This window comes from Podarcis melisellensis (genome assembly GCF_964234715.1).
Source record: "Podarcis melisellensis genome assembly, chromosome: 9".
Classification (NCBI taxonomy): Eukaryota; Metazoa; Chordata; class Lepidosauria; order Squamata; family Lacertidae; genus Podarcis; species Podarcis melisellensis.
The window spans coordinates 67,834,141-67,848,307 of record NC_138541.1 but is presented as its reverse complement, the minus strand read 5'-3'; the positions used below and the strand labels follow the sequence as shown (position 1 = coordinate 67,848,307).

The 14,167-nt window shown below is 42.8% G+C and overlaps 1 protein-coding gene across 6 annotated transcripts in view; it reads right to left on the bottom strand.

Moving 5' to 3' along the window:
* Positions 1–4,185: 4,185 nt before the first annotated feature.
* PPARGC1A (PPARG coactivator 1 alpha) overlaps positions 4,186–14,167 on the bottom strand; it is a 652,154-nt gene continuing 642,172 nt past the window's right edge. For all 6 annotated transcript variants that reach the window (XM_081924454.1, XM_081924456.1, XM_081924455.1 and 3 more), the window contains 3 exons: positions 11,894–12,015; positions 11,162–11,313; positions 4,186–6,459 (listed from right to left, as the gene is read on the bottom strand). In XM_081924454.1, coding sequence (XP_081780580.1) covers positions 6,356–6,459; positions 11,162–11,313; positions 11,894–12,015 — 378 coding nt within the window. In that variant the 3' untranslated portion in view covers positions 4,186–6,355. The remainder of the gene's footprint in view (positions 6,460–11,161; positions 11,314–11,893; positions 12,016–14,167) is intronic.

Below are 14,167 nucleotides of genomic sequence, written 5' to 3'. Positions count from 1 at the left end.
CTTTGCACAGATTCAAACCAGAAGATTAAGAAAACTTTCAGACGAAAGCAGAAATGCTGTCCAATTTCATGCTCCAAAGTCTGTGTCGCCCCTCCCTCCCCCCAGTCCGTACATGCAGAATCCTGTCCACAGCTAGCTTGGAAAGACAGACATTGCTTGCCCAGGACAAATAAGGGAAAAATCAACAAGTGGGGTTGAAACATTCAATTCCCTTTATTTTGCTCATTGAGGCTGCATGTACTGCATGTTTTGTTTTTGCTTTTAAAGGGGGGGGATCGGGACATCACAGGAAATTGTCATACAGCGAGTTTAAAAACTACAACAGGTACATATAGAGATCAAGGGGGTGCCCAGGGAGGGCTCGTCTAATAGCTCGCTCTCCTTTGTTCAGTATAGTTTTTACCACTTTCTCCCTACTGTACACATTTTACAGTAGTTGCATCAGATCAGTAGTTTCACATTATTGAAAATGTCTGTCACATAGGTACAAATTTAGAATCATCACATTACATGGCTAGTCTAGGTCATTTATAGATCAGATCTTATACTACAGTGATTGAAGTTCCATTACAGCCATCCTAAAAGGACACATAATCATTGCCTACTGGAAGCTCACATCTAAAGGGATATAAAAAGGTTTTATTTTATTTTTTTCCAAACTGACCCAGCTCATTACACACTAACAGCAAAAACCACTCCTTCTGCGTTATGATCTTTGCTGGCAGGACAGCAGTGGTTTGGAGCCATTTTGCACCAATTTTCTCCCCCAATTTTGGACTCCCTCTGTTTGGATTCTGATCATTTTTGTATTATGGAGGAATTGCTTTGTTATATCACTTAGAAAAGGCTATTGTTTCTAAGTACTGGTTCTCTTACCAGATATGGTACTTACCACAGCATGGGAACAGAGGCAAAACATCTTCATCTAAAAAACATACAGATCTATGCTACAATTTGGCAACGTAGGATATGTGCAAATATGAAACGCCTTTTTGACGAAGCGCTTGATGGGCTACCCACAGAGATTGTCCAACAATATCTGTCCCAACCTGGAGTTGCTTGCAGTTATGCATGACTATTTGCGCCAGAAATGTGGATGTGAATGCGATGCAATGAGGAGAGATGTTATCTGAATTGAGATAGGCATCTGAGAGGCACCTGCAGTTCCCTGTTGAACAAGAGATTTGTGTATGGCAGCGTGCTTTTCATGCAGAAATTGGACCAGATTGCTCTCCAACCACACAATCACATTAATTCCATATGTGCTTTGATACCGGCAAAGGAAGAACCATCTTCAAGAACAAGATATTTATCAGGCCAGAAAGAAACGAAACCCTGAACTGTGACATAGCAGCTACCTGAAAACATAAGCACGCACACGTTTTTCTTTATGTCAGCAATCCAGGGCCAAATAGAATGTATTTAAAAATTGAATCACTAAAATTGAAAGGCAAAAATCGGCAAAGCGTCTCATCCTTGAACACATGATATACTAAATATTGATTTCTTAAAAAATAATTTATTGCTTTAATTTTTTTTTCCTTTACAACAGAAGACACTCAAAATCCAGAAAGAAAAAAAGCTGTAAACGTTTAGTTTGGCATTCACACAATCAAAAGTTAAAATACCTGTTTCTTCAACCTACAAAGCAATGGATGGCAAGGATTACGCAGATTGACAGGGTGCGAAACAGAACTTGCGAAAAAGTTCTCTTTTTATTGCTATCTACCTACTGAGGAATACAAAGACGGAAAAGAGCAGGCATAGAACAGGACACAGTGGAATCTACTGGAAAACAATATGCTGGTGATAAAAATGAGGATAGCTGTCAAACTCAGCTGCACTGATCATGGGACAAAATTGTTTCCCCTGCACTTTAGGGAAGGGGGGGAATAAATAGGTAGGTATGTTGTATCTTCAGAAGCAATCACTGCCAAACAATGGTAAGTGCTCCACTGAGACCATCCCTGTTTCAAATGTATAACTACACATGTCTCCTTCAGCATGGGAACTGTGTAGGCAAGAGCCTTGCCCATGGATATTTCCTACCCCATGTGAGACTACCCCACACAGTGCATAGTTAAAACTATGAAACTGGTTACTGAAAGGTGTGGTGTTGGCTGTGAACCCAGACAGCTTGAAAAGGGGAGAAATTGAAGGAACTTAAGGCTATCAATTGCTATCAGTGATGGCTCCAGGAGAGCATACCAGTCACTGGAGGACAAGAGTAGAAGGCAGCTATTGCATTCACAACCTGCTTGCAGAATTCCTTTTTAACGGACTCTGGCAAGCAGGATCTTAGCTGAACTAGGTAAGACTTCTGTCCGATCCAGAAGGATCCTAGGTTCTTAGTCAGTACCCTATCAGTGGCTACTGGCCATGGTAATTAAATGAAGCCTCCAGGTTCGGAGTGTAGGATGGGAGAATTTTGTCCAGCTCTCCCCTCCATCAGTTGACTTTTAAATGTTCAAATCGAATCAAATGCTTTTGAACAGCCAAAAAGCTCAACCCCTTTCCTTTCAAAATATTCTGCCTCCGCCACTCTCCCATTCATTGCTCCAGGACAAATGAGATCCCCCACTTTTGCACTAGGGATAATGGGGGCTTGGAATCAAGTTTCATGATCCACAGCAGGAAATGATGCCTGGAATATTATTTGCAACCAAAGAGCCTGTTCTGTTTTGCCACCTGTGGCCCCTCCCCCCATAGCAAGGCTGCCCTGCCTCCCTTGGGGACAATCGAGGGACGAACCTGACCCAAATGGTTCCGTTCACATGCCTATCGTAGGTGTCAGGTCACATGAAGGGGGAGTGGCTCCCCCATGCTGTGTGCACAAGAGAAAGTAGACACAGTTGATTACAATTCAGAAACCACTTCCGCTTTCAAGTAACAACCAGTTGTTACCATATTTTTAGCGCTGAGGTGTTAATATCTCAGTACTGAAAAACATGGGATATGTTTCAATGTGCCTTTCCCCACCTGAATATGCATGTGAGCAGGAACTGGGTTGGTAGAGCATGGGGCTTTTAATTATCGGGGTCAAGGGTTCAAGCCCCACATTGGGCAAAAGATTCTTGCATTGGGGGGAGCTGGACTAGATGACCCTCGGGGTCCCTTCCAACTCTAGGACCTCCTCATACCCAAGTGCTAAGCATCTTGTCCAAAGACCCCTAGTTAATACTGCAGTTTATTCCACCTACTGCTATATATACTTACTGGGTGGCTCACGCAGGCAAATGGCTGCCCACCATCTCCACTGCCATCGCACTGTGGTGTGGGCTCTGTGGTTGCAGCAGCCAGGTACACAAGACCTAGATAAAATTCAACTGAGCGCTATTTTCCCTTTTGCCTGCCTCTATTACAGCGGTTCTCAACCTCTGGTTCCCAGATGTTGTTGGACTACAGCTCCCATAACCCTTGGCTAGCAAGGCCAGAGCTCAGTGGTGATGGGAGTTGTAGTACAACAACATCTGGGACCCACAGGTTGAGAACCGCTGCTCTATAATCAACTGCATGTTGGCACAATGAGCCACTTGAGTCAATGGGAGGTCTGTGCACAACTCTCAAATCCCCACTTGAGTCCATTCTCTTCTTTTCTTAGAGCTGGATGGGCACACAAGGCCTTCCATCCACCACGGTAGCCCCTTTGGTTGCTTACGGATCTCTAGACGGAAAATAGGGATCTACTGAACCATATTGGGATTCTCTGGGTGCACTGGTGTGTCTGCCCATGTGGCGTCTAAAGAGTTTGGTTTGGGCAGGTCTGTATACATTCTTAGAGCCATAAACTCTCTGGGGAGATTTTCGTTTATTCTGTAAACAAGCAGTGAATGCCCTGAAGAGGAAACTTAAAAGGAGTAACAACCTTGCGATGGGTGTTTGACTTGAAATCCAATAGGGTAATTGACAGGAATGACTTGAATGGACAAGACATCAGTCACATGACGGCTGCACAAGTTAGTCTATTTTAGCTGCTTGCATTGTGCCAGCCCATAAACTTGCAAATGGATTCTGCGATCCTGATACGATCTGAAGGCTCCCACAATGTCATGGGCACCTCTAAGGCCATATTAGTGCATAGTTTAAAGAAAAAGAAGAAGGAAGAATCACTGCTTCTGAAGGAAGAAAAAGCTAGATTTCCCCCCCACCAAATGAAAATAATACATTTAGCAACCTGACAACCGGTGTGCATCCTACATAAAAATGTCCACTGGCCTTTTTATTATTTTAGTCACCTCATAATTTATAATAAATAGGTTAATCACAACCGATAAATATGCATCTTTGAGTAAACAAAGGAATGAAGAATTAGTGTTTATACAGAGGATGCGTACATTTCAAAATCATAGATAATCATTGAACTCTGCCAATGAACAGATTACTGGCTTCAAGAACAGTGTTCAGACACACAGGATTATTGTAAAAACCATAACTGTGCTCTGTACCACAGCAAATTTTCTTTATCAAATTAAAGTCACAACGATTAAAACAAAGTATCATTTTTAAAAAGATTTGTGACTTCTAGTTCCAAAACTATCATCGATACATAAAATAAAAACACTTCTTAATGATTTCCCATTTGAGAAGCTTCACATAAAATTATGGCATCTCCTAGAAAAAACTTTAAAATGAGAAAAATATCCCGCCCTGCCCCCATTAATAAATTTTGTTTATATAAAACAGCTAAAGAAAGAGGCACCCCCCAAAAATGTGGGAAAAAATATTGCAAAGGAGGTTAATGTCTTGTTGCCCAAGGTTAAGTTCTTGACAAAGGTATGATCCAGCCAAAGTTAAGTACTTTTGCAGTGCAATTAAGTATGGATAGGACTGCAGTCTCAACCAAACTCAACTGAGAGATTTAAGTGTGTGCCCAACTCCTCCAATGAAATGAATAGGACTTAGAGATGCAGAGAGGCAAACTCCTGGTAGTTGCTTCTCTGTTAAGCCTTGCAACCTCCTTCTTGACTTTATGTCCTAAATAAGACATCCATCGAGAGGGCCCAGGGCTTTAATATCAAATGTAATACAAATATATGGAAATATATATCCAGATCCCTACACTGGCATACTGCGAAATACCATGGGTAGACATTTTGTGGCATGGCAATGGACAGACACAATTACGCCAGTCTAGCTAATCGATAACTTTTGTTTTTAACTTTGGCTGAATTCTGGTCAATGTTATTAGATAAGCTACTCAAAGAGGGGATGGATGATGTGCGTATAGCATCAATATTTTTGCACTCAACACGCACCCACACACACTTTTCTTTTTCTTTTACAATCAAATATATATAAGCGTTAAGTTCAGCTTTCTAAATATGTTAGTGTACAATATTGTTCTGCCCCATATAATTACATTTGAATATTCTTGATTAAGAAAAATTTCAGCAGTTTTTTCCCTCTTCTTCTTAAAAGAACGCTGCATTTACAGTGCATAGCTGTAACAAAAAAAAAGCATCGTCTTGTCATACGGTATGTACACAAAATAAAAATACTCCATTTAACATCTGTAAATACTTAACTACATTCATGAATGTAGTATATAATCTAACTGTACATCCACAACCCTCTACAACCCTCCCCCATAAGATTTGCCCTCAATGTTTTTGTAGCGTAACACCATGTCGGCTCATCGAAGGGAGAAAAACACCCAAGAAGCTGGCTGTTAATGAGGGTCTCGAAATTTCTCTATGTGAGATAAATGTTTTGGACGCTAACATGGATGTCACAATTAAAAAGACAGAACTTTAAAACGCTATGGAAGTTTTGAATCCTTCCACCATTCTCTGCCCTTCCCTTGCCTTCGTGAGAGAAGCACAACGAAAGATGGCGGACCGTGTGGATCTGTAGATTTCTTCAGGATTGTCGTCATTTTAAAACAACATGGCGTGAGAAGAAGCTTCTTGAATGAAACAAACAAACAAACAAAATCCCAAAACCTGCAGTGTGTCTCAGGTTGTCAGCAGCGGAAGTTTGAATTTGCTTCATTTTGAAAATGTTCTATGTACACAATTTTGGAGTTCGCATATATATATTTTTTAAAACGTATCTCTATGGAACTGCTGCCATGTCAAATGGTTCTCGCTTGGCACTCTACAAAGATCAAAACCCTCGCCCTCTTCACCCTGGAAATGCAAAGTTGAGACTCAGGGGTACACAATTGCTCACACCAGACCCATTTTGCCTCTTCATTCCTTAAGCAGCTGTCCATGTAAACTATGTTTTTGTATATGGAGAGTGTGTGGAGTTAGGGAGAAATTTGTAAGCGTGACTTCTTCATTGTTCGTTATTGAAGGACTTGACGTCCATGAGGTATTCGCCATCCCTCCATTTTCCTTGGCCATGATGCACGTTACCTCCGCAAGCTTCGCTGTGCCTCTTTGAGTAAGCTGTCAAAATCCATGGAGTCATACTTGCTCTTAGTAGAAGCAGGATCAAAATCGTCTGAGTTTGAATCTAGAAGAAGAAATAGGGAGGTAGAGTCTTGACTATTGTGACTATGATTATTATTTTTTTATAAAGTCTCCTTGACGTGACAGTACGGGCTGGTTTGCATGCAACTTTGGGAATGCAAATTGTACTAGGATTCATCAAGACTAGAGTCCAATCTGCAATGGATAACAATAACTAATTTGGCTACCTATTTGAGTAGTCGCCTAGCAACTATTACACATTCTTCATGCTATTTATCTGTTTGTTTTTCTTTTTTTTAAAAAAGATTTTATTAAATATTTTTCATAATACAATAAGACAAAATAAACTAATCTAAATAAAAACAGAAACAAAACAGCAAAGCGGGGAAAATAGACGAAAAGAAAAAAAGAGGGGAAATAAAAAGGACTTCTGATTGTCAGTTACATAAAATAAATAATTCAAAGTATTCACTCTAGAATGACATCCCACTAATCTACTTTTTTGCTAGGAAAGATTTTCCCAGTCTTCCAAACCAAGTAATTCAGATTAAATCATTTTCCTTTTTTACACAAAAAATCCAAAAGGGATTCTCTAGTTATGGTTACCGATAAATTTCAACAATAGCTTTCCTCTAATCAAACATATCAACGTTATTGCCAACTACTTCCACAGCCATTCCTCCATATTAAGCACTAATATTTACACCTCTGTGTATACTAAAGTCTCTCTGTGATGATATATGAAATGATATTCCATAATTATTTTTCTTATTATGCATTCATTAATTCGTATCCAGTTCCATATCTTCCGTTCCCATTTCCTGTTGTATTTCTCATAGTTTTCCATTTTGATTTTTTAAAAATTACCCCCTTCCATTTGCATTCTTCATGCTACTACAGGTCCAGCCAACATTATTTTTAGTAACGTGGCTGCCTTCCAACCTTATCTTTACTGCTGTGTGGAAGGTGGCTCCTTCCACATCACTTGGTATTAAAGCCATTTTGCAGGGGACCATGCCACTGTGCTCCCTTCCCATGCCAATGTGGTACTAGTTCCCAGCAGTGGCATAGCGTGGGGGTGCAGGGGGGGCCGGCCGCACCAGGCGCAACATCTGGGGGGGGGCGCTCACACTCGCAGCTCTCTGCCCCAACCTGGCTCACTCTTTCTCTCTCACTGCAGTGCTGGCTGTGCGAATCCGGTCCGAGCCGCCGGGTCGCCACCCACTGTGGAGGGGGTGAGTGCCAGGCGTGCGGTGCGGAGAGAGAGCGAGGGGACTATCTGGGGGAGGGACAGTGCAGCGGCCGCCCAGCGCAGCGCTGAGGCGGGAGAGAACCACACCAGACCTGACCAGACAGCAGCAAGAAGAAGCTGGCAGCGGCGGCAGGTTAGGGGTTAGGGGGCGCAAATTACTTGCCTTGCCCCGGGTGCTGTCAACCCACGCTACGCCACTGGTTCCCAGAAGGGGTGACACAGCTATGCATGCAGTTCTCCCCTATTACCTCAATCTTCTAGTCCATGGGTAGGCAAACTAAGGCCCGGTGGCCAGATCAGGCCCAATCGCCTTCTCAATCCAGCCCACGGATGGTCCGGGAATCTGCGTGTTTTTACATGAGTAGAATGTGTCCTTTTATTTAAAATGCATCTCTGGGTTATTTGTGGGGTATAGGAATTCGTTCAACTTCCCCCAAAATATGGTCTGCCCCCCCACAAGGTCTGAGGGACCCCCCTGCTGAAAACGTTTGCTGACCCCTGTAATAATGACACGGAGCCCAATGGAAGGAGAGTCCACTACCACGACAAGAAGCATTAGAAGGGGCTATTTTTATTTACACACTTACACACACTTAAAGGTAAAGGTAAAGGGACCCCTTCCCATTAGGTCCAGTCGTGACCGACTCTGGGGTTGCGGCGCTTATCTCGCTTTATTGGCTGAGGGAGTCGGCGTACAGCTTCTGGGTCATGTGGCCAGCATGACAAAGCCGCTTCTGGTGAACCAGAGCAGCTCACGGAAACACCGTTTACCTTCCCGCTGGAGTGGTACCTATTTATCTACTTGCACTTTGACGTGCTTTTGAACTGCTAGGATGGCAGGAGCAGGGACCGAGCAACGGGAGCTCACCCCGTCGCAGGGATTTGAACCGCCAACCTTATGATCAGCAAGTCCTAGGCTCTGTGTTTTAACCCACAGCGCCACCCGCGACTTACACACACACACACTTCAGCAGCAGGCCTACTCATACAGGACTCTTACCCCAGTGAGATGGGATCTGGATATGTAAGCAAATGCTTACTACAAGCCCCTCAACAAAAACCCCTCTTAGCTTTAGTGCTGCATTTAATTCACAACATATTATGCTGTTTCCCACTTAATGGGTCACAGTTATTCCTTGCAGAATGTTACAAGCCATTTTGAACACAAATTGTGGGCTCATCAGACGTACTGTTCTGGTAGTTCCATTAACTACAACCACCCTTTAGAAAACAGATTAGTTTAAAATACATAATAAATTAGCTATTTGTGTTCAGGGTTTCGCTATTCTACATTTGACTCATCCCACCACCCCCCCCCCCTTAAAGGAAAGGGACAGCAATCTTTAAAACAAAAACTCGGAAATGCATTCTGAAGTTCTGATGAGGAAAAGGTTTGAGGGATACACTGACAACATGGAAAGCTCTTCCAGAACTAACCCCCAGTGATGGATAATGTTCAAGGAGGTCTCTTTAAGGCAGCTTATTCTATACCCTAGATGTTTTGAGATACTAAAAATGCCCCTGACTTCATCAATGTGGAAGATAAGTCAAGGCTTCAATCCGTCTTTACTGGTTTTATCAGCCAGTGTTTGAACAAATGATTTGCCACCTTTTATATTTTCATCACCGGGCCTCTATCTCTCCGGCAGTCAGCTGCCTTTCTGTGGGTTTAACACTATCTATTTAGCCAGTGAAGTGAATTATAGCATATTCACTTTGAACAATGCATATCGCCTTTATCATTTAGACTCGGAGAAGACATCAATTGGCTAGGGGAAATATTGTTTTGTATTCACTTCCCGCATTACACAAAGAAGAGGGAGAGTGTACAAGATTTCAGACAGACAGAGGAATAGCAGTATGTTGAAATCTTAACGATCCCGGTCATTAATTTAATGTTTAAAATCCTCCACACAATTAGACTATTAAGGACGGCTGCAAGTGTCATCACACTTAATCCTATTTTTGGTAAAAGAGAAACATTTCCTGTCCTCCTGCTTAACCTTTAATATTCAAATATATAGTTAAGAGAATTCATTATAAGAAAAAGGGTCTTTGGATAAACACATCTCAGAAGCCATTTATCAGGAGAGTGCTAGCTGCCTTATGTACAGGCGCTGCTCGTTATGTACAGGCGCTGCTCGTTTTCAGGCTGAGGGAGCCTGTGTTCGTCCACAGACAGCTTTCCGCGTCATGTGGTCAGCATGACTAAACTGCTTCTGGTGCAACGGGACACTGTGACAGAAACCAGAGTGCACGGAAACACTGTTTACCTTCCTGCCGCAGCGGTACCTATTTATCTACTTGCACTGGTGTGCTTTTGAACTCCTAGGTTGGCAGGAGCTGGGACAGAGCAAGGGGAGCTCACTGCGTCAAGGGGATTCGAACTGCTGACCTTCCAACTGGCAAGCCCAAGAGACTCAGTGGTTTAGACCACAGTGCCACCCACATCCCCAGGTCTAGGATGCTATAGGGACTCCCTCCTTCCAAATGATGCTGCCTGCTTCCTGAGATCAGAAGGAGAGGCCCTTCTCTGTATATCATCCACAGTGTAAGAACACCTGTCTCCCACCTAGGTCCCATCTAGGGTGGGATGAGAGGGGGGAAGAAGGAGGAGGAAGAGGAGGAGTTTGGATTTGATATCCTGCTTTATCACTACCCGAAGGAGTCTCAAAGCGGCTAACATTCTCCTTTCCCTTCCTCCCCCACAACTAACACTCTGTGAGGTGAGTGGGGCTGAGAGACTTCAGAGAAGTGTGACCGGCCCAAGGTCACCCAGCAGCTGCATGTGGAGGAGCAGGGAAGCGAACCTGGTTCACCAGATTACGAGTCCACTGCTCCTAAGCACTACACCACACCGGCGGGCCTTCTCAGCGACTGCACCCAGATTATGAAACACCTTGCCCTGTAAAAATGTGGTTGGCACACCCCCTTGCTATTTTCCACCAGTTGTTGAAAAATGACCTCGTCTCGTTGGCTGTGATTTCAAATGCTGAAAGCCGCCGTGAGTTGTTTTTTCATACAGGAAGTACTGGGCTATGAATGTTTTAATTTTTAAAAAATGGCTTTATTACAATTTGAAGAGAGCATGAGGATTAGTACATGTGTTTCGTCCCTAGTGCAATGCTGCTGTCTGAAGCCCACAAACTGCCCAAGTGCAGTTCTGCAGCGGCATAGAGAACGCAGGCACAATTGAAATCTATGGTGGCAGGGAAGCAACTTCACAACACTTTACCACAAGCAGAGCCGGGCTCCCTTTTGCTGTCCCCGCATGTGGAGAACGTTGAAATGGCAATCTTCCACATTGGCAAAAACAGACCTGAATTTGGTTTAGAAAGCGCTTTTGAAACAACTGCAGCTACTTTCCAAACAAGGTCCTCTAAATTTAATTTTTATTGTTTGTTCCAGCTTGAAAAATCATAGGAAGACCCTCAAGTAAACTGAAATTGCAGACCCTACATTCAGCCCCCCCCCCCCGAAGTAAATGCCATACCTAGGTCTGCATAGTTAGACTTGCAAAATTGCTTTTGTCCACAAAAATACAGTTCGAAGTCAGGTTCGTTGGCTCTGCGCAGTGTGTACCCATTTTCTAGAGCGGCAAAGGCATCACAAGTGTAGCGGTAAGTGATGAAACCATAGCTATCTCTGTAATTGAAAAGAAAACATGCTGTTGAGAATTACAATTAAAAAGTATTAATGCACGTCAACGTCACCATTTCCTAAGAAGCAAGAACTCTACGGGGGCGCACCTAGCGTAAATGCCAACACCACTGCATCCATTCATCAGCTCAATTGTCCTGTCAGCCAGCTAAATACTTTTTTCTGGGACATGAAATCTCAACTATAGCAAGATGAATAAATAAGGGGGGAAAGCGGGGGGGGGAGGTTTTTTAAAACTTTAGCTTGACTTCTGACACAGCACTTTCTTGTTGCCACAAACTTACGGCCATCTTTCTTTCTTTTTTAAGTGTACAGGGGTACTGTGGGTTACAGACACCTCAGGTTACAAACACTTCGGGTTACAGACTCTGCTAACTCGGAAGTAGTACCTCGGGTTAAGAACTTTGCCTCAGGATAAGAACAGAAATCGTGCGGCGGTGGCAGCGGGAGGCCCCATTAGCTAAAGTGGTACCTCAGGTTAAGAACGGACCTCTGGAACAAATTAAGTTCTTAACCAGAGGTACCACTGTACACATTTCCTAAAAAGGAATAAGGCTAATCTCACCCATCATCCTGTAGATTTACGGTGCACTCCTCAATTTCACCAAAAACTTCAAACCGGTCTCTCAGTTCTGTTCGGGTCGTGTCAGGCCCAATTTTGCCCACATAAATCACACGTCGTTCTTCCTGTTGGAGAGGAGCATATGAAATAGCTTATTTGAAAATACATATAAAAATACATATATAAAACTGAGGTGATGTATAATTCTAATATTCTAGTTTAAGACCACCTAATTTGAAAGAGCAGATCCGCCTTTAATCTATTTTGGGGTGGTTTGGCTGACTTTTTATTTGGCAACAGCATTAAATTCTCCATTGTCTTTATTCTTTTTTGTAGGGACCAGGTCTTTGATTTTTAGCGATTTTGCATTTTTTTAAAAGCGACTTTTATCTGTGCTGCAAGACACTAAAAGGCTGTGTATAAATTCTTCTTATATAAAAATTAAATTTAATATAAAATTTTTAAAGTGCTAAATCTCTTTGTCTAGAAAAAAAATGGGCTGTAGAAACTGTAGCAGATTTGTACACTTCTAAAAAATGGAATGAACTGTAGGTTGAGCAAGTTGTTCTGACTCTACACGAGCATGTTTTGTTGGCATCCTTCTGTCTCATGAGACAATGGAAGAGAGTGCCTTCAGGGGTGAAGTCAAATTCCTGGAGAGTTTTACAGCGCCTGCTGCAGTTGTAGAGACTGATAGAGACTGATAGAGGACAGCCATGTTTTACTGTAGGTGGAGCAAATGAAGGTGTCTGGTGGTGGAGACACCTGGTCTCATTATACATGACAAAGCCATTTTTCACCTTCTCACCCCTTGCTTTTTCCTGTAAGACCTATTGCAGTCGTTAAGAGTTGTCAACAGGCTCATCACAGCTATCTGCCAATCACCCATTCCCACCACCCTTCTGAGTAATACCCCTCCCCACCTTCTCACTATATAGAAGGGTCTGGAAACTTCTGTTTCAGTGTATCTGAAGAAGTGTGCATGCACACGAAAGCTCATACCAAGAACTAACTTAGTTGGTCTTTAAGGTGCTACTGGAAGAAAATCTTTTTTATTTTGACTATGGCAGACCAACACGGCTACCTATCTGTAACTGGAACAATGGTGTGTGTTCTCTCTGAATTCCTTCTTTTTTTTAAAGTAATATTTATTAAAGTTTTAAGGGTTACAGAAAAAAAAAGAGAAAACACAAAATTAAGCAAAAACAAAACAACACATCACAATAAAGAACAAAAAACACTACTTATTTTAACAAAACAAAAACAAAAATAGAAACAATTAAAAACACAATGAATATTCCCATAACTTATCTTTCATTTGCTTGTTTCATTGACCTCACACATCCCTTTTTTGTATTCTAGTTCGGTTAGCTATTTCAGCAAATCCTTTCCATCTTTCCCAGTTTTTGTCCTATAATTTATCTTGATATGATCTAACTTTACTTTTCCTCCTTTCACCAATTAACAATCTATTTTTACTTAATCCTTTACAACATTTCTGCTAAAGCCACATAACTTCATTCCAACATCCTTCTAACATTCATTAATTTTACAATGTTTCTGTAAATAATCTTTAAATTTCTTCCAATCTTCTTCCACTGACTCTTCTCCCTGGTCTCGGATTCTGCCAGTCATTTCCACCAGTCTCTCTGAATTCCTTCTAATGGTCATTCCTCCTCTGGTCACTGTTGTGGATTCACAACCTGATTGCCTCCAGACACTGTGTTTTTCTGCAAGGGATTCCCACACAATGTAGTTGATATTGCCAGCCAGTGGCGTCGCAACGGGGGGGGGGGGTTACGCCCCAGGTGCCGTGTCTGCAGGGGTGACAAGAAGGCACCCTGCAGTGTCTCGCGGTGGCATGAGCAGCCATCGCGCTGCCGCATATGGAGAATCCTTCATTCGCGGCTTGAGCCGTGAGCAGAGGATCCCAGTGCCACTGGCAAACCACTGTGTACAGCGCATGTGCGATGTCACTACGTACGGCGCATGCATCATACATAGCACGTGCGCCCTACATAGCAAAGCCCCGCCCCAGGTGTCCTGACGCCTTCGTTCGCCCCTGTTGCCAGCTTCATGTCACAGACAATTTTGCAAAGCAGAGTTGGTCTGCCAACAGGCCTGGTTCCTGAAGCCAGCTCCCCACAGAGAATGTCTTTGGAGATCTTGCCACCTTCCATTCTGTAGACATGATGAAGCCAGCATAGATGTCATTGAGACTGCAAACATGATGGGATTGTGGGCTTAGGAGTACACATCTTTGTTTGAGACTCCGCC